Source organism: Orcinus orca, chromosome 3, assembly GCF_937001465.1.
Source record: "Orcinus orca chromosome 3, mOrcOrc1.1, whole genome shotgun sequence".
Taxonomy (NCBI): domain Eukaryota; kingdom Metazoa; phylum Chordata; class Mammalia; order Artiodactyla; family Delphinidae; genus Orcinus; species Orcinus orca.
The window spans coordinates 37,816,890-37,837,496 of NC_064561.1; the positions used below are offsets into that span (position 1 = coordinate 37,816,890).

General features: G+C 42.0%; 1 protein-coding gene and 1 long non-coding RNA gene across 6 annotated transcripts in view; one reads left to right on the top strand and one right to left on the bottom strand.

The window, feature by feature from the left end:
• ATP10B (ATPase phospholipid transporting 10B (putative)) overlaps positions 1–19,435 on the top strand; it is a 310,749-nt gene extending 291,314 nt beyond the window's left edge. For all 3 annotated transcript variants that reach the window (XM_049708452.1, XM_049708451.1, XM_033432029.2), the window contains 3 exons: positions 685–789; positions 9,727–9,914; positions 15,937–19,435. In XM_049708452.1, the coding sequence (XP_049564409.1) occupies positions 685–789; positions 9,727–9,914; positions 15,937–16,396 (753 nt within the window). In that variant the 3' untranslated portion in view covers positions 16,397–19,435. The remainder of the gene's footprint in view (positions 1–684; positions 790–9,726; positions 9,915–15,936) is intronic.
• LOC117202205 (uncharacterized) overlaps positions 1–20,607 on the bottom strand; it is a 166,256-nt gene that overhangs the window by 29,646 nt on the left and 116,003 nt on the right. The gene's annotated exons all lie outside the window — the stretch shown is intronic.

The window sequence follows — 20,607 nt, forward strand, 5'->3', positions numbered from 1 at the left end:
TCTGGCTCGTGTTCGTTTGCAAATAGCAACACGATGAGTGTTGAGGTGGGCATTTTGTGCTTTCTTTGAATTTCCTGGTTTACAATACCCTCCCTGGTCAGGCCTCTGCTTGCCTTTCCTGCGTCACCTTTTGCCCTTACTGTGTGCTCAACAGACCTACCATCTAGGACGATTTGGACTTTTCACCCTCAGTTGTGGCCTTTGCCTTTCCTCTCTCTTTTCTTTTCAATCCTCTTATTATAGTCTCAGCTGATTCCTCTTCTCTACTCCCAGCGTTCCTTGTACGTGCTGCCATTATAGCATTTATACCCTAAAATTGTACCACGTTTGCCCTGCCTAGTCGGTCTCTAAACTCCTTGAAAGTGGACACAGCAGTGTCTTTAGCAGTTGGCATTGTGCCTGGTAGGTACTCAGTAAATTCTTTCTTGACTCCTTCTGCAGTGTTCTGGAATACTCATCATGGCTTCCTTTGCAAATGCTTTTTCAAAAGTTTAGTCCTGTCAACTCACTCCTCCTCTTGTCTGTCCCTTGGGTCAGCTCCACGTGATGGCAGCTGGATGCCTTCTCCCCAGCCTGCCCCTCCCTTGACACCTGCCTTCACTGATGTTTTACAATCACTTGTCAAAGCCAAGGCCTTCAGTCCGTGGGCACATCTGCCAGTGCCTGTTTGTTCCTCCTCTGCAGACCTACAAGGATTCTGACATCGACATCTTTACCTTTGGGACACCCATCAACACCGTTTCCCTCGCCACAATCCTCCTGCACCAGGCAATGGAAATGAAGACCTGGGTAAGTGCCCCAGAGCCCTTATGGCCTAAGAATTGTGTTCCTGTTCATCAACCACCTTCAGATTTCTGAACTGCTTTACTCCATATAATTGAGCCACTGGATAAATACATACTGAACCCCTACCTGCGTTCCACTTGTACAGGGATAGAGAGGTAGAGAAGATAAAATTGCTGGCCTCAACTTTGTAACCATCCAGCCAGGATGAAAAAACTAATTCATAAAGAACAATGAGACAATTTGTTGCCAAAATGCAAATTTTTGATTAAAAATTTCAGGGGTGTTTGAGAGACAAAGGAAAACATTAGACTGATCTGTGTTAGGGAGGTATGCTCCCCATTTAACTTGGGGGTAAAAGATTAGAAGACTGTCTCCATTAAGCATATCTGAAGCACGTCCAAATATCACATTTTAGTATCTAAAAAGGTAACACTATCTTTCTCATTAGACTAGTCAATGATAATTATAAAAACAAAGAGCTTAAAATTATATGCCAGGTACATATCTACATGTTTTAATGTATTATCTTACATCTTACTTAACCTCCCAGAACCCTTCGTGTTAGATGGTATTTGGAGCGTTTTGTTCTGCTTTTTTCAGTTTTATTGAGATATGATTGACATACAGCACTGTATAAGTTTAATGACTTGACATACACATATAGTTAACACTTGAACAGTTTGGGGTTTAGGGGCGCCAACCCTCCACGCAGGGGAAATTCCACACATGACTTTACCGTTGGCCCTCCGTACCTGCAGTTCCACATCCATGGCTTCAATCGTGTAGTACTACAGTATGTACTTAGTGAAAAAAATCTGTGTATAAGTGGACCCGTGCAGTTCAAACCTGTGTTGTTCAAGAGTCAACTGTACTGCAAAGTGATGAACCTTAACTAAACTTACTGTGGAAATCCTTTTGCAATATACGCATGTGTTAGGTGTTTTTTTTTTTAATTCCCATTTTATAGCTATAGAAATGAATATAAAGAGGTTAAGAAACTTTACCCAAGTAGTTCAAGACAGAAGCAAGTTTGAACCCTGGCCAGCTGACCGTTGACCATTTAACCTCTGTGCTAACAGTGTAAGAAGGTAAGACTGACTGGTGCAGGGAGACCCCTTGACAGAAAGATCTGTCTTTAGCCAAGCTGAAATGGCTCTTTCTGACAGCATTTGTATTAACCATTTCGAAGACTTCCCCAAGTAGGCTCAGTGGGTTCCCAGCATTCTGCAATGGGACTTCCTCCCCACGCCCTACTATCACAAGTTAGGCCAGGCCCTGACATTGGGCAGTGGCTGATAAGAGCCACCCAAGGGAGCTTCCAGATCACGCAGTTCCCATCTGGAAAACCCCTTTGCTCCAATTCATGCCAATGACAGATAGACCAAAATGATGAAAACAAAAAGGCCTAGCCAAGCTTAAGTACACAGGATAAATTTCTTTCAGAACCACCAGAAAAACCACTTAGAAGCTGTGAGGAAGACAGACAACAGTCATAACTTTAAAACTGGGAACTGAGCCAAACTAAGGAAACATTTAGAACTCTTGAAAAATACAAAAATTTTGTCATTGAAATTAGACTGGACACAGGCTAAAAGTAAACTACCAAATTGGAAGGTAGTATTGGGTACCCATCCAGAATGCCACACAAATATGAAAATGTAATCAAGAGGAATGGTGGCTAGAATAAATGGTTCCAGCAGCTACATAATAGGAGTCAGAGTCACAGAAGAACAAGCAAAGAATAGTAGTAGAGAAGCAGTATCTGAAGAGATCATCACTGAGAATGACGATTAATCAAAATAAACCTGGGTATATTGCCTGGTATATCACAGTAAAACTGTACAGTGTGAAAGACAGACTGTGCACCAATTACTTGAAATTTAACAGCAGTTTAAAAAGTAGAAACCGAAAAAACAATGGAGTAATTATCTTCAAAGACCTGAGGCAAAATAACAAACAGTTACACTACCACTTAAGACTGTGATAAATGACATTTTCAGATAAACTCTGCAAGGTCTACCACCCACAGACCCTCACTAAAGGAAGAAAGAAACATGCAAGAACATAAAAGCTAACAGCTAAAACTACATAAGAATCCGCCTGCCAATGCAGGGGACACAGGTTCGAGCCCTGGTCCGGGAAGATCCCACATGCTGCAGAGCAACTAAGCCCGTGAGCCGTGGTCGCTGAGCCTGCGCGTCCTGAGCCTGTGCCACAACTACTGAGCCTGCACTCTAGAACCCAGGAGCTGCAACTACTGACCCCGCGAGCCACAACTACTGAAGCCCACACACCTAGAGCCCGTGCTGCGCAATAAGAGAAGCCACTGCAGTGAGAAGCCCGCCCACAGCAACGAAGACCCAACGCAGCCAAATAAAAATAAATAAAGACTTGGCTTTTTAAAATTAATTTATTTATTTTTGGCTGTGTTGAGTCTTCTGCTGTGTGCGGGCTTTCTCTAGTTGTGGCGAGCAGGGCCACTCCTCACCATGGTGCGCGGGCCTCTCACTGCAGTGGCCTCTCCTGTTGCAGAGCACAGGCTCTAGGTGCGCGGGCTTCAGTAGTTGTGGCACTTGGGCTCAACAGCCATGGCTCACGGGCTTAGTTGCTCTGCGGCATGTGGTATCCTCCCAGACCAGGGCTCGAACCCGTGTCCCCTGCATTGGCAGGCAGATTCCCAACCACTGTGTCAACAGGGAAGTCCCAAGACTTGACCTTTTAAAAATAATAATAAAAATAATTCCTTTAGGGCTTCCCTGGTGGCGCAGTGGTTGAGAGTCCGCCTGCCGATGCAGGGGATACGGGTTCGTGCCCCGGTCCGGGAGGATCCCACATGCCGCAGAGCAACTAAGCCCGTGAGCCGTGGTCGCTGAGCCTGCGCGTCCTGAGCCTGTGCTCCGCAACGGTAGAGGCCACAACAGTGAGAGGCCCAGGTACCGCAAAAAATAATAACAATAATTCCTTTAAATGTAAAATTTACCAAAGCATAGTCAAAATCATCCAGCAAACATGAATAAACCAATCACTATTACAGAAATTGACCCGGTAACCCTGTTCCTAAAGACACCAAGCCCAAGGATTATAAAGGTCAGTTTGACCAAACTTATAAGGGACAGATAATTCCTCTCTCATACCCATTGTTTCATGGATTCAAAAAATAGAAAATATAGGCAATTCAATGTTCATGGCTAGAATAATTCTGATATGAAAATGAGCATGGACTGTTCAAGAAAACAAAATTACAGACCAATCTGTTCAATGAACATAAATGTAAAAAATTCTAAATAAAATATTGCCACACTAACTCAGTAGCAGGTTAAACATAATAAAGCCCAACCAAGGAACTTTCATATTCTGTTGGTAAACTATAAACTGATACCACCATTCTAGAGAGCAACTTGAAAATAGCTAGAGGAGTTTAAGTACTCACTATATGCTATGACACAATTCCACTTCTAATTATGCACCCTGGGCCATCCTTTTGCACATGTATATACATAGACATGTACAAGAATGTTTGTTTCTTCATTGTTCTTAATAGCAAAAAAAAAAATCGGAAACAGCTTAAATGTTCATTAACAGGAAAATAAATAAATAGTGGCATATTCATACACTAGAACAGTTAAAATGAATCAACTAGAATGGCATTTATCAACAAAAATAAAGGTCCAAAGCATAATTCAGAGGGATACCTATACATGATAAAATTAAAAAGCATCCATTAACATGGATGCATAAACATGTATATAGAAAATACACAGAAGAATGAGGAACACTGAGTTTATTTTCAAGACTAACGAGAAGGCATTTGCAAGGGATACATGGGTGCTTGAATTGTATCTCTAAGGCTTAATCTTTTAATAAAATCTGAGGCAAATATGTGTAGAGGAAGAAAGAATAATTTTCCCTCTACCCTTCCAGGTTCTCAGCTTAGACACTCTTGTAATAAAAGACAGATTAATGCGAGAAAAACAAAAGTTTAATAAATACTTCCTATACACATGGGAGAGGCCAGGAAACTGAGTAACTTTCTGAAATGGCCCTGGCCACCACCTTAAATACCATCTCTAGCTAAAGACAAAAGAAGTTTTGAGGCTAGGGGAGGCCAGATATTGGAGTTGATAAAGATTTCCTAGAAATATAGAATTGTCCTTTTCTTCCAGGTACAGAGAGGGAGACACCCTTACAAATGGAGATTTCCCTTATAACTGTAAATGTCTCTTACAGAAAGATAACTTCTTTTCAGTTTCCAGAGCTCCTCCTCTGTCTGCTCTTTCTTAAAAATAACCAGCTCAAGATAATCCTTATGCCGGAGACTTATTTGGGGATGATATATTCTGCTCCCCTTTATATGGCATAAGATTAAAACTGATAAAGCTGGATGTCAAGTATATGAGATTTGTTGACTATGCACTTGAAATATTTCACAATAATTTAATTACTTTTTTTCAAACACCAGCACAAGATATTTCCCAAGAGGATCTCTGCTCTCCATGACCCTCTTAACCATTAGGTATCTTATTAACCTTTCAAAATTCCCCTGTAAATAATCAGGCCTCAATGTGTAATATAATGACTGGTAGTTCGGCCCTCTTTCTCAGAGCACTGCATTCATCTGCTTTAAAAGACAGAACCTGTTCCTTTCACTCACCATTCAGCACTATTAATCCACCTAATGCATCTCTAGACCAGGTATCCTGGTAGTTACTGGTGATTTCTGTTGCTCTTGGGGAAGGAGTTAGTTAGCTACTAGAATCATTATGAAAAAAAGTGTTTCCCTTTTTAAAGTGCTTGAAGCAGAGGGAGAATGTCTTTCTTCCCTGGGTAGAAATCTAACATGAATTTTAATAGCTGTGTCGGCTTTCACAGTCCCCACCAAAGTGATTTAAAAAGTTAGCTAACTGCTTTCTTTTCAGGAACAGGGGCTAGGATATTCAAACCACCCCTTCCACTGAAAACAAATTAATGTGTGTGTGTATGTATGTATGTATTTAATATATGTATACATAAACATATATATGTATACACACATTATATATATATATATATATATATATATACACACACACACACACACACAAGTATATATGTATACATATGCTAAAGGTATGAAAAAGATGACAGGATAAAGACCAAAGCCTCTGGGAAAGTGGGTTTGTAGAGAAGCAAGCTGAGCCAAAGCCTCTGTTTTCTTCAAAGCGTTTGCAACCCTGCCCAAAATGAACTTTTTGGCAGACTTCATTGAGCATAAAGTTCAGAAATTAAAAGCCAGGCTGCTAAAGTGGGAGTCTAATAAGAGATCACATTAAATTAGGACCCCAAAGGCTCTACCTTCAGAGTAAAGGTATACCCAAAAGTGGACCTACCTGCACTCCCCTCCCCAGCAGGGACTGTAGGGATTGTTCCCACTGTGCTGAAGAGAGCAGGGAGAATCAGTAAAAAGGACTTATCCTGCGAAATGGACCATGGGCTGGCCTCACACCGATTTGCAGCCCAGATTCTTTGTACCCCCTGGGTGAGCCAAATTTTGACTTATGAATTCAGTTTAAAGTAACTGACAGTGCACAAGGATATTACAAAATACACATACACCCTCTCCAGGGAACGTTTTCCTAAGCCTCAAAGTATCCCCACTAATTTTCCAAGGCCAAGAAGCATCACATATTCAAAAATAAGGAAGCTCATTATCATACTAAGTGAAGTAAGCCAGACAGAGAAAGACAAATATATGATATCACTTATATCATAATTTTTTTTAAAGATACAAATTAACTTATTTACAAAACAGAAATAGACCCACAGACGTAGAAAACAAATTTATGGTTGCCAAAGTGGAAAGGGGTGGGGGAGGGGAGGGATAAAGTGGGGATTAACATACACACACAACTATATACAAAATAGATAACCAACAAGGACCTATAGGCAGCTATACTCAATTTTGTAATAACCTGTAAGGGAAAAGAATCTGAAAAAGAATATATATATATATATATATATATATATATATATATATATATATATATATATATATATAAAACTGAATCACTGCAACTATACTTCAATTAAAATATATATAATAATAAACAGTAGACTTTAAGAAGATTTTTGCACTATATAACAACAGATTGCATTAAGAAGTTTCAATAACAAATGAGTAAGAAAAATAAAATTTTCAGAAACACACAAAAAAATAAATAATGGGGCTTCCCTGGTGGCGCAGCGGTTGGGAGTCTGCCTGCTGATGCAGGGGACACGGGTTCGTGCCTCGGTCCGGGAAGATCCCACATGCTGTGGAGCGGCTGGGCCCGTGAGCCATGGCCGCTGAGCCTGTGCGTCCAGAGCCTGTGCTCCACAATGGGAGAGGCCACAACAGTGAGAGGCCCGCATACCGCAAAAAAAAAAAATAAATAAATAAATAAATAATGAAGCTCAAAATGAAACAAGAACTCAATGAGGATCACAAGCACAAACATCAGTAACAAATATTTCAGGTATTGGAATTATCAGATAGAAATCATAGAAAAGGTTTGTTTGCTATGTTTAAAGAAGATTAAGCTTTAAAATATCTGCAAGAATTCTAAAAAAAATTTAAAAAAAATATCTGCAAGAATTCTAGAAGATGTGAAAAAAAGACCAAATAAAACTCTTCGAAATTAAAAAATACAATAACTGTAATTTAAGTTTCAATGGCTGGATTAACAGCAGATTGGGCACAGCTGAGGGGAGAATTAGTGAAATGGTCAAATTATCCAGAATATAAAACAAAAGTAAAATGATGAAAATTATGGAACAGATATTGAGATATATAGAAGATATGGTGGTATCTTAAAAGATCTAACATACATTTGATTAGAGTCTCAGAAGGAAAGGAGAAAATGAGACAGAGGCAATATTTGAAAAGATAGTGACTTGAGAATTTTGCAAAAGTAATGAAAGACATCAATCCACGAATTCAAGAAGATCAGCAAAACCCAAGCAAGATAAATTTTTTTAAAAATCCACCCTTATAAAAAAACTATAGAACACTGAAGACGAAAAAAAAATCATAAAAGCAGCCACGTTATAAGAGACTTCCTTCTAAGGAATAACAGATAAAGAGTTGCTAACTTCTCAATAGCAACAACAGAAGCCAGAAGATAGTGAAATGCTATCTTAAATATTCTAAAAGAAAATAACTTCCCAACAAGATCAAAAATAGTTTTTAAGAATGAGAATGAAATAATGGATCAGAGAATGCATCACCAGCAGACTTTCACGAAAGGATATTCTAAAGGATGTACAGCCATCCCTCAGTACCCACAGGGGATTTGTTCCAGGACCCAATGCAAATACCAAAATCTGTGGATGCTCAAGTCTGATAATCAGTTCTCCGTATCTGTGGATTCAACCAACCACAGATCAGGTAATACTGTAGTATTTGTTGAGAAAAATCTACATGTAAGTGGACCCGCACAGTTCAAACCCATGTTGTTCAAAGGTCAACTCTATTTAAAGTATAAGAAAAGACACCCCAATGTTCATGGCAGCACTGTTTACAATAGCCAAGACATGGAAGCACACTAAATGTCCATCGACAGAGGAATGGATAAAGAAGATGTGGTACGTATATACAATGGAATATTACTCGGCCATTAAAAAGAATGAAATAATGCCATTTGCAACAACATGGATGGACCTGTAGATTATCACACTAAGTGAAGTAAGTCAGAGAAAGATGAATATCAATCATATGATATCACTTCTATGCAGAATCTTTAAAAATGACACAAATGAACTTATTTACAAAACAGAAACACTCACAGACTTAGAGAACAAACTTATGGTTACCAGGGAGAAAGGAGGGTGAGAGGGATAGATTGGGATTGACATGTACACACTACTATATTTAAAATAGATAACCAACAAGGACCTACTGTATATAGCACAGGGAACTCTGCTCAATATTCTGTAGTAACCTAAATGGGAAAAGAATCTGAAAAAGAAGAGATACTTGTATATGTATAACTGAATCACTTTGCTGTACACCTGAAACTAACACAACATTGTTAACCAACTACACTCTAATATAAAATTTTTTTTAAAAGTATAAGGAAAGAAAGCTCAGATGGAAAGTCCAAAATGCAAGAGGGAATGAAGGCATAAAAAGTGTCAAGCATGTAAGTAAATCTTAATGAATACTGACCATATGACACTGTAATAATGACTTACGTGATTTAAAAAGATGATAGAATTTAAATACACAGTAGCAATGAGATATGAGTCAGGAGGGAGGTAAACAAAGTTAATGTGTTCTAAAGTTAATGTATTCAGGAGGAGGGAAACATAGAAACTTTATACCACAGTAAGTTAAAACTGCTTATTAGCATTTATTGAGTAATCACTAAGGAATGGAAATGAAATATATAACTTTCAAACTAGTAGACAGGGAAATGAAATTATATGGAATCGTCAGTAAGTTTAAAAGAGGACAAGAATTGGAAGGAAAGCAGCATAAAACAGGCAGGGCAAAATGAGATCAGACTACAGAAGACTGCACTGCTTTGGAAATGAATAACTAACAGCCACATGTGGAAAAAATGAATTCATCACACAAACATAATACTGCGGAAAAAAGACAAAAGTCACATCAAATATGATTAATTTTTAAAGACAGACTATTAGGAGAGAAACATAGGTAGTAAAACTAAAGAATATCATGAAAATTATCACCAAAGTCAAGGTGATTTAGGGGTTTCCGGGGTATGTGTGTTCAAATTCTGGGTGGTAGCAGTATAGGTGGTTACTTTATCATAAGCCATTAAATGGCACAGTTTTTTAAATTGTTTATAGGTATGTGGCATTTCCAAAAAAAGAAGTTTAAAACAAGTTAAAGTAGCGTGACTGCATTCCCCCCTAATCTAAGCTATCCCTTCAACAGTGTTTACTTCTTTCCTTCCACAGACCATCATCCATGGGCTTGTTCTCGCAGGCAGCTTCCTGATGTACTTTGTGGTATCCCTAGTGTACAACGCCACCTGCGTCACCTGCAACAGTCCCATCAACCCCTACTGGGTGATGGAAGGCCAGCTCTCGGACCCCACTTTCTACCTCGTCTGCTTCCTCACACCGGTCGTGGCTCTTCTCCCAAGGTTTGAACAGGGGGTGCTATTTTCTTCCTAGAACTACCACTCTCCCCTCAATCAGCCATTTTCATAGCCCAAGAGTCAGGAGTTTGACTCCAGCTGGGATGCTTGAGGCTATTGTTTCAAAGATAGGGAGCTAGGACAGAAAGAATAATGAACTTGGAGGCAAATAGCACGGACTCTGGTCCCAGCTCAGCCACAGAGCAGCAAAGTCACCAAATCTGGCACAACCTCTGTTATACCACCTGTAAAATGAGAGTACTAATTCCTACCCTCCTGCCATACAAACTTTGTTGTGTAAAAAGAATCATTTGGAAAAGCTCTATAGTCCTTTACTCCTTAGCCCAGGAGTCTCACTCTCAAATGCCTACAGGGACAGGTAAGCAACAGCAGCAAACCAGGTGAGGTACAGACAGACATTAGGAGAAGGAACTTCTAAGCTTCAGCCTATCACTGCCACAAGGAAAGATCAAGACCAGCATTTCAGAGATTTAGCTTTTTCCCAGAAATTCAAATTTTGCATGAAATAGCCAACTTTTTAATACTACTCAAATTTGTTAAAACACACACCCTGCATTTGCCAAATAAGTCATTCATGCAGAGGGACTATTTCTAACATTTCCAGCCTAAATCCTCTACATTCGCCTTTTCCCGAAAAACAGCAACAACGCCTGGCGTGTCCTTAGAACTTACTCTTGACACATGCTTTTCTATCTAGCTCCTCCATTTGTGCAAAAACTGCCTTTTGCAAAATCACCTAGAAATTAGGCAAAGCGGTGGTTGTAGTCCTACTTGCTCATGGAACAGCTTAAGTCCTACGAGGGACCAGAATGTGTCCTCCAGCCCACCGCAAGTCACAGTGGGAGCTGAGTTCTCCCCACTCGGAGGCCAGCGTTCTGTTCTCCATCCCACGCTCTCTATAGTCAGAGCATTCGGTGAACTTAACGATGCTGTACCCAGAGGCAAGACTCAGCCTCTCTCCATCCTTAGGATCTCGTCTGCTCTGAACGTTGAAATTCAGCTACTTTATCGTTATAAGCCACAGTCAAGAAGCCATTGCAACATTGTGTAGAACTTTTTCTAATAGGCAGAGAGCCATTAGCATGCTTTGCTTCCTTTAATAAGTTTGGAAGCTTGCTTAACCTAGTTTGGGCTCCATTTCTTCTTCATAAGCCACCTCAGAACCTTGACATCTGATGCAGGGTTTAGAGGCTGAAGATACCAATATGACAAACACTACTGTGAACTCAGCAAACGGCTGAGTATGCACTGTGGATGTATCCTCCCTGCTTGGCCCCTACTGGCCTCTACAGCCTCATCCCCCTGCTCCCAAAGCTCAAACTTTGGGCTCCACATCACCAAGCTTCTTGGACTTCCCTAAAGGCTCCCTGCCCTCTCCCCTTCCTGCCTGTGTTCATGCTGTCCCTTCTATTCAAAATGCCCTTCGTTACCAGACCGCCTCACCCTTTGACATCATTTCAGGCATGAGCAATTCCAGAACCCTTGCATGACCTCACCTACCTCCCTCAGGCTGAAACAGATCCCCCTCGCTCCTGTGTTCCCATGACCTGGGTCTATCTGTCACTACTACCTTTAGCCACATCATCTGTTTTATCTGTTTGTCTTGGTCTGACCATTAACTCCGGGAAGGAAGGTGTCTCCTTATCATTATATAACCCACAGCTAGCAGAGTTCTTGTCATGTAGGCTGCCCTCAGAGATAAATAAGAAAAAGATGCTAAAGAAACAGAAAGATGAATAAAACAGAACTCTTGCTCTCAAGAAGTCTACAGCCCAGTGGACAATTCAGACAGAAGTTTGATCGTAATACAGGTGAAAGTAACTAGTATTAAAACAGGGCCCTGGGACTGAAGAGTGGGAAGCAATTAAGCACAAGCCTCGGAGGACATTATTTCCCACCCACCCCCTTTCTCAGCCCAACCCCTTGGGAGACGGAGCCTGGGAGAGACCGTGAAGGTCCTGCCCTCATTGGAAAAGGGCATCAGATATGTGGGTTAAATATTTTTGTCCACACTTTTGGGGTTAAACATGGTTATGATCACCTCTGACCAAGGACTGACCTCTGTTCTGTGTCTTATCTGGGGTATGGAAAGAGCAAATCATCAGCGAGGATTCTTGTCCTACCCTTGGTTAGAAGACACATTTGGAGCCAGAGGCTGCCAGCTTGATGAGGGCTGTTGAAAAGTGTGAATGTTCTTGGAAAAGACAAACACTCAACATTACAGCTTGTTAAACAAATGAGGGACAACTTAGGGAAAAGCAGGCAAATATTTTCTTGCCAGTTACCACAGGGCACAAGTTAAATCTCTGCTTATTCTATATTACCATCATAAACTTGAATTACTGTTTAATTCTGTTGCCTAAGAAAGGCAAAGAGATTTCCTGTGACAGAGAAAGGATTATTTTAATAGCTCCAAGGACTGTTGACTTGTAACCTTAGAACAATTAATTTTTGTTACAGAAATCTACATGATAGAATGTTTGCTATCGAAAACTCTATTTGTTCACTTAAAGATGTAAGCTGTACTCATAATAAGATTGATTTCACTCACCAAGCTTGTGCTAATTAGCCACTAACCATGACCTCACTTATCTCGGTCTAATTACTTCAACCAGTATAAAGGAACTATGGATTCTCTTGAACTAAGAGAAAGTAAGTTTCTTTTGTTTTATCTCTTAAATAACTAACACACAAACTTTAAAACACAATGCAGCATCGTAATTCGCTACAACAGAGCCCTTGGACGCTCTTCATTTAGCTTCAGTAACACAACTCTCTTGCTTTTTCTCCTACTCCTTCTGTGTTTCTTTTGCTGGTTCATGTCTTTGACATGGTGTATTGTCAAGCCTTTGTCCTAGGTTCTTTTGTCTTCTCACTTTAATTCTTTCCATAAACATAGCAACCACTATTGTGACGTTAAATATCATTTTTCACAAATGAATCTATTAAACTCCCAGCCCAGATCCTTCTCCGGAATCCCAGATACATCTTTCTAAGCGACCTGTGCCTCACCAGCACTGGGCCTGCTACATCTGAGGAAAGTGGGAGACATCTGTAATTTAATTCGCTATCTACTTTCTGTCACCACCACCATCCCAGAAACCTGGCTCTCTTCCCGAGTTCCTCTCATCCACTGTGACCACTTAGGATCAAGGCAGGCCCCTGAGACTTATCCTTGATACCACCCACCACATGCCCCTCTCTCGCCCATCACCAAGACCCGACAATTTTATCTGCTAACCTATTTCTCAGTAGGTATTTCCATCTGCTATTTCCATTTCTACAGCCACCACCATGGATAGGTTATAAGACTTTCATTCCGAATTACTTCAATAGTCTCCTACTGGGTTTTACTCTAATCCATTATCATTGTGTCAAAGTGTAATCGTGTCATGTTCATAACGTTCCAAGGCCTTTACAATAATGCACAAAACCCAAAACATTCCCCATGGTCCTTGCCTGCTCTGACCCTGCCAACCCCTCTGTGTCCTAGTCCCTCACTCTTGCCCTCACTCTCCACACTGCAGCCATTGAGCCCAGGATTTGCTTCCCACGCCCTCTTTGCCTGGCTTCCTCCTATGCATCCCTCTGTCCTCACCTTTAATGTTTCCTCCTCAAGGAAGAGCTCTTGCTCACGTGTTTGACACTCTCACTGCTCCTGAGGCTTCCAACTCTGTTCCTGTGCTTCCTGACAGCAAGATTCCTGTCAGTCTGGTTCCCAGCTTAATAATCCCCTGGGGCTTGGCCCATTGTAGGAACTTGCCAGGTATATGTTCACTAAATGGACAGAGAGGGAAATTGGTAACTTGGGGGAATGTTCAAACTGAGAGAACTCCAGTTTCCCGCAAGAAGAGTCTTTCCTGAAACACATATGTGATGGTCACCTGCACTGCCGCCCTGGGTGAGATGAGAGAGAATGGGGAGAAGTTTCTGATTCCGTGGGATCTACTGTGGTCTTCAGAAACCCCTGCTCACTTTAGATCATCCTGAATCTTTTAGACATAATAGAAGGATGGGAGCCTCTCTGCTTATAAGGCTTTAGAAATTAAAAAAAAAAACATTTAAGGATTATTTTTGGAAAAGACCTTAGATGTCCTCTGGCCCAACTGGATTACGTTTTAGATAAACTGACACCCAGAGAGGGGGTATGAGCTGCCCAGCATCACAAGATGGTATATGCTTCTACCACAGATCACATAGTTTTAGTTACCTTCTTACCTAAACCTGGAACAGGAAAATATTCTAGGCACATATAGAGACCCCCGATTCCAGAGTCCACTACAGGCTACAGGAAGCTTGGCAGGGGAAAGGAACCTTGAGTTAACCATCAAGGAGATCTATCAACTTCTCGGGAGACCTGAGGAAACCCATCTCATCACTTGGGACCTCAGTATCTTCATCTGGAAAATAGTGATAATACACTGATGCTGTGAAGCTAGCATAGCCTGTGGATACAAGAAAAGGACGTATTGGGAAACTACTTTAAAATTATTAAGTTCCACAAAGAGTTGACATTCCAAAGCAAGAAAATCTGCCTAAATTAGAACAGCTCAGAAATAGAATGGACTGCCTCATGCATGGTAGATGAGAGAAAAGCCTCAGAGTCCACAGCACTTGGTCTTCACCACAGCTTGACCACTGTGTGGCTCTGGACAAACCATTCAGTCTCTCGGTGCCTCAGTTTCCATGTCTGTACATAGCGGGAAACAAACGTACCAACCACGTGGGATGTGGGGGAGAATAATATGAGTTAATAATATGTAAAGCACTTAGAATAATCCTGCTACCTAACAAATGTTAGCTGTTATATTTTGTTGTTGAACTCCCCAGTACCAGAGGCGTACAAGCATAGATTTGATCCATCAGTCAAGAGAGTGGCAAAGATGACCTTTCCCGAATAAATGCTGGAGAGCGTGTGGCGAAAAGGGAACCCTCTTGCACTGTTGGTGGGAATGTGGATTGATAGAGCCACTATGGAGAACAGTATGGAGGTTCCTTCAAAAACTAAAAATAGAACTACCATATGACCCAGCAATCTCACTATTGGGCATATACCCTGAGAAAACCATAATTCAGTAAGAGTCATGTACCACAATGTTCATTGCAGCACTATTTACAATAGCCAGGACATGGAAGCAACCTAAGTGTCCATAGACAAATGAATGGATAAAGAAGATGTGGCACATATATACAATGGAGTATTACTCAGCCATAAAAAGAAACGAAATTGAGTTATTTGTAGTGAGATGGATGGACCTAGAGACTGCCATACAGAGTGAAGTAAGTCAGAAAGAGAAAAACAAATACCGTATGCTAACACATACATATGGAATCTAAAAAAAAGGTTCTGAAGAACCTAGCGGCAGGACAGGAATAAAGATGCAGACGCAGAGAATGAACTTGAGGACATGGGGAGGGAGAAGGGTAAGCTAGGACGAAGTGAGAGAGTGGCATGGACTTATATACACTACCAAATGTAAAACAGATAGCTAGTGGGAAGCAGCCGCATAGCACAGGGAGATCAGTCGGTGCTTTGTGACTACCTGGAGGGGTGGGATAGGAGGGTGGGAGGGAGGGAGACGCAAGAGGGAGGGGATATGGGGATATATGTATATGTATAGCTGATTCACTTTGTCATACAGCAGAAACTAACACACCATTGTAAGGCAAATATACTCCAATAAAGATGTTAAAAATAAATAAATGAAAAATTTACAAAAAATTTTAAGTGCCATCATTACGAACTAAGAGGTGGTACAAGCATTTATGAGAAGGAAGTTCAATCAAATAAGACTTCCCCAAGGAAGCACCCCATGATTCACGCAGTCATTAAAGGCCAATACATGGTAACCTTTTCTTTATAGTAACTAACATTAAATTACCATTGTTTGGGAAAAAAAAAGATGATCTTTCCCTGGGCAGGGAGTTGGATTCTAAGGACCCTTTCAATGCTGAAATTCAGAAGTCAGACGTCAGAAAATATCTTTATTCTATTATTTCCCACCAGGTACTTTCTCCTGGCTCTACAAGGCACATATGGGAAGTCTCTGATCTTAAAAGCTCAGAAAATTGACAAACTCCCCATGGACAAAAGAGAGCTGGAAATCCGGAGTTGGAGAAGCCGACAGAGGCCTGCCACTGTCCCTGGAGAGGCCCAGCCCACCCACCGTCCAGGGCCACCTGCCCCAGAACCGAGCTTCAGAGCCAGCACCCCAAAGAGCTCGAGCCCTGTGGAGTGCAAGTACAAAGAGGACTGGGTGCTGCCCGGAGAGAGATCCAGTGGAGACCACATAAGGGATGACCCATGCTCACGGGACTCCTGGGCTAAATTCTCATCTGGGGAGCACCTTCTCCTGGAGCCTAGTAGGATGATGGCGTCCGGAGCCTACTCAAGTGGACAGACTAAGTCGAACCGGCCCTTCAGCCGGGGCAGCCATCGCCGATCCCAGAGTTCAGTGACCATATGAGGGGCCTGCAGAGATCTGCACAAACTCAGAGGAGGCCGCCTAATCACTGGCTTAATTAACCACGACTCTTCCTCTTCATGAAGGGAAGAATGTGCCCGTCTTATCCTCTTCTCCCCACCAGGCTTGACTTCCTTAGAGGAAGTGCTGGCCCCAAGGGGTCTGACAAAAAAGGACTGGAAACCAGTCGACCTCTAGTTTTCTCCTGCTGCCAGGCAGCACTTCTTGCAAAAGGTTTTCTATAAGGAGGCTATATTTCTGTTGCATTGAGCGTTTTTCATTTTTTAACCCAGAGACATTCTTTGACCCTCTAGATAAGTACAGCCTACAACCCAATGCAACTGGGCCATCAGTTTCCCAGATGCCAAGAAGTGTGTAGCGAGCCAGCCAATATCTCAAGATCTGGAAGTTTCTGGGCTTGTCAAACCATCACCTCACCCCTCGGTGTCAAGAGTTCAAGTTTCAGAAGAGTCTCATACACACAAGTGCCTCATCTCAAATGTATTGCAGGGATGGTCATATCGGGGTTAACATCCCTTCCAGAGTTGGGTCTGCTCTAAACCAAAGAAAATCACACCTAAAGATTAAAATCAGATTTGTGTGTGTGTGTGTTTTGGGTTTTTTTTTTTGGCGGTACGCGGGCCTCTCACCGTTGTGGCCTCTCCCGTTGCGGAGCACAGGCTCCGGACGCGCAGGCTCTCAGCAGCCATGGCTCACGGGCCCAGCCGCTCCGCGGCATGTGGGATCTTCCCGGACTGGGGCACGAACTCGTGTCCCCTGCATCGGCAGGCGGACTCTCAACCACTGCGCCACCAGGGAAGCCCTAAAATCAAATTTGAACTCAGAGCCACAGACACTTCTGAGGGTCATAAGGCCGCAGCTAGTTTAAGAGGCAGAAAGAACATAAGCATGTGAAAATGAATGGACATAAGCACGTGAAGCAGAAACTCCACGCTTCAGCTAATAGGCTACATGTCCCACAGTCTGGGGAATCTACCAAGAGGGCATGGGCAACACTCTTCTTTTAAAGATATTTACTTTATTTATTTTTAAATAAAAGTACAAATATGCCCCACTTTTCAAGTTTGACTTAAGCCATTTCACTTCTACCAAAGACCTACATTGGTACCTGTTGTTGCTAACCGAAAGAAATCCAAAGAGTTGCATTTCTTTCTGCTTTTACCCTCCAAAAAAAGGTGAAAAGTGAAAATAGCATTCAGCATTTATTTTGCAGCCAGCGGTTATAGAGCACTGAGCACTGAGTGGCACCACCCAACTCCTTCCCCAGGAACTCCACTCAGCATCTCAGAATCAAACCGCCATAGCTTTGAACTGTGTCTAAGCAGCTGTGCTTTATCTGGATCTATCCATTTTGTGCATCCATTAGCAAGATGTGTCCTAGGGTAATTGCTTCTTTGTTTACACCATTTCAGCTTACGAAAATTTTCATACTAATGCTCTACTTTCAGATAGCAGGGGAAGCCTGTACCCATTCCTCATTCAACTCTCAGAAAAGGAAAGCTCTAAGATCAGACCTTTACACAGCTGCACCCAAAACAGACGACCCGCATGACAGAGCAACTCTGAGCCCAAACAACAACATCTGAAAGAGTAGGACCAGTGTCAAACCCCATTTATTAAGCTTATCCCAGAATATCACAGGCTTCAGTTGAATTAGGGAGAGCCAGAGGAAGTCTCACTTCACAGGGAAAAGAAGGATTACATAGACTTCTTATCCCTAGAGGTCATAAATGCCAAAAATGCAAACGAGCTCAAAACAGTGTTGGAATAAAAGAATGGATGATAGGATTCTAACACACTGTCAAGAGAAGTGAGGTCTACCATGGGCAAGGATAGCCTGTCCCTAGTCTTTTAAGGTGAGCCAGGGAGGACTACTAAACCCTCCCGCCTTAAGGTGGTGCCCACTTATGTCAGGCAAAAAGTACAAGGGTGGGAACAAGTGTGGCAAGTTACAGCCACCCCATGAATTGACTTATCACTTGAGTAATTTCTCAGCAGAAGTACCCAAAAAGAGCTCAACAATCAAGCTGGCACATGGCAGACTGAGCTGGTCCTCTGACCATCCTGCTGGCAAACCTTAACTGGAAGGGCCATTTGGGACATGGCCCAAATATACTGGATCTCTTTCACTGACTTTGCCACATAATGATGCCAGCACTGACCAGCTGGTGGGTCTTCAGGGGAACCCTTCATGAGGATTGCTAGAGGAGGAGCAGGTAAACACATCAGGCAAAGTAGTAATCATATAAAATTGTCCCAAATGAGGGGATTGAGCCAAAGCTTGGATCTCAGGGTCCTTCCTTTCCCCCGTATGATTCCTGCTCACTCCTGAAAGCCAGATGAGACAGGTAGGATGTTTCAGAAGAGAACAGAGTAGTGGGAAGAACACTGGCCTCAGGAGATGGGGGTGGCAGTCTTTTCTCTGCCCCGTATTCTCTAGGAGCTAGGAGCACTGATGTAGCATGCTTCACCTGCAAATTAGGTTAGAACTGCCCTACCTCCCAGGCTTGGCATAAAGATCAAGTCAAAATTACACGGGGCTGTTAAAACCCTTTGAAAGCTGCAACACCCTTGATAATAACACAGGGATTTTTATTCCAGAGCTAAGAGGAAGCGAGGTCATGGGAAGTTGAGAAAATATCGGCCCCGTGTACCTAAACACCAAAGCACACCCAACATTCTCGTGCTGCTCTCTTTCTTGCATGACCAACCATCCCAGTTTGCCTGGGCTTTTCCCAGTTTTAGCACTGAAAGCCCCACATCCTGGGAAACTCCTTAGTCCTGGGCCAACCAGGCCAACTGGTCACCTACTCTTGCCCTCTTTTGTTAAAGCAAACCAACAGTGAACATCCAACTACCATCTTAGGGGAAAAGGTTATAACAACTATTTCTCTGCAATGTAATGCTAATGACTGTACTTAATACATTTTTATATGTTCATGATGTTTTACAGATTGACTGGAAATGTACTGTCCTTTATTAGAAGGAAAAAATAAACATGGTTTTCCATTGTTGCCTGCAGTCTGAGTACTACTGTCCATCCATCCTTCTTTACATTCACTCATTTATTCATCTATTCATCCACCCGTCCATCCATTTATCTATCCAATAAACTTCTGTTAAGCCTCTACTAGGTGCCTGACAATGTGCTTGGGGCTGTGAGGGACTCAATCTCTTTCTAAAGAAGCCCATAGCCTTTTTGGGCATAGGATATCAGGAACATAATTGATCCAACAAAGAGTGTGACAAAAACCTAAACGGCTGTAAGAATGAGAAGCAGCACACATGGTCTCCTCTCTCTGAAACTCCAACCTGGATACTCCCCTGTTCTTGGAAACCAGACACCAACCTCAAACTCATATTGACTAGATGCCTCTTTTCATCCACTCATTCAGCAAATACCAAGTGAGTGCCTGCTGTGCACGGCACCGTGGTGGGCAGCAAGGATAAAAGCCCAGCTCCTGCCCTCAAGGGACTTGAAATCTAGAAGGGGAGACAGACAACATTCAAGGAAATCAATAAATGTGATGATCAGAGACAATGAAAGGAAGCAAAAATGGAGAGGAAGGGAGGAGAGAGATTCAGAGAAGACCTCTCCAAGGAGAAGAAGTTTCAGCTGAGACCGCAACCATGAAAACAAGACAGCAGGGAAGGACAATTTCAAACGGAGAGAATTAAGTATGAAAGCCCTGAAAAAGGAAGAGTTTGGTATATTTAAAAGAAGAAGACAACGGAAGGGGAGAAGAAGGAGGAGGAAAGAAGGAACAAGGAAAAAAGAAGAATAAGAAGAAAGGAGGTCGGTGGAACTAGAATGCAATAAGCAAGAGGAAGTGCCCCATGATGATGTTAGTAGTAACGACTGTATTTGCTTCACGTGTGCTAGGCGCTGCTCTAAGTTCCCATTATCATGTAAACCTCACCGCCACCTTTCAAGGTAGGTACAGCAGTCCCCCTTATTCTAGGAGATTATGCGCCAAGACCCCCAGTAAATACCTGAAACCACAGATAGTACCAAACCCTATATACACTATGTTTTTTCCTATACATACATACCTATGATAAAATTTATAAATTAGGCACAGTAAAAGAATATGCAAATTGCTGGCATCACTACTGTTGTATTTGGGGGCCATTATTAAGTGAAGTAAGAGTGACTTGGACAGAAGACAAGACCGTCTGTCACTTGGTCCCTA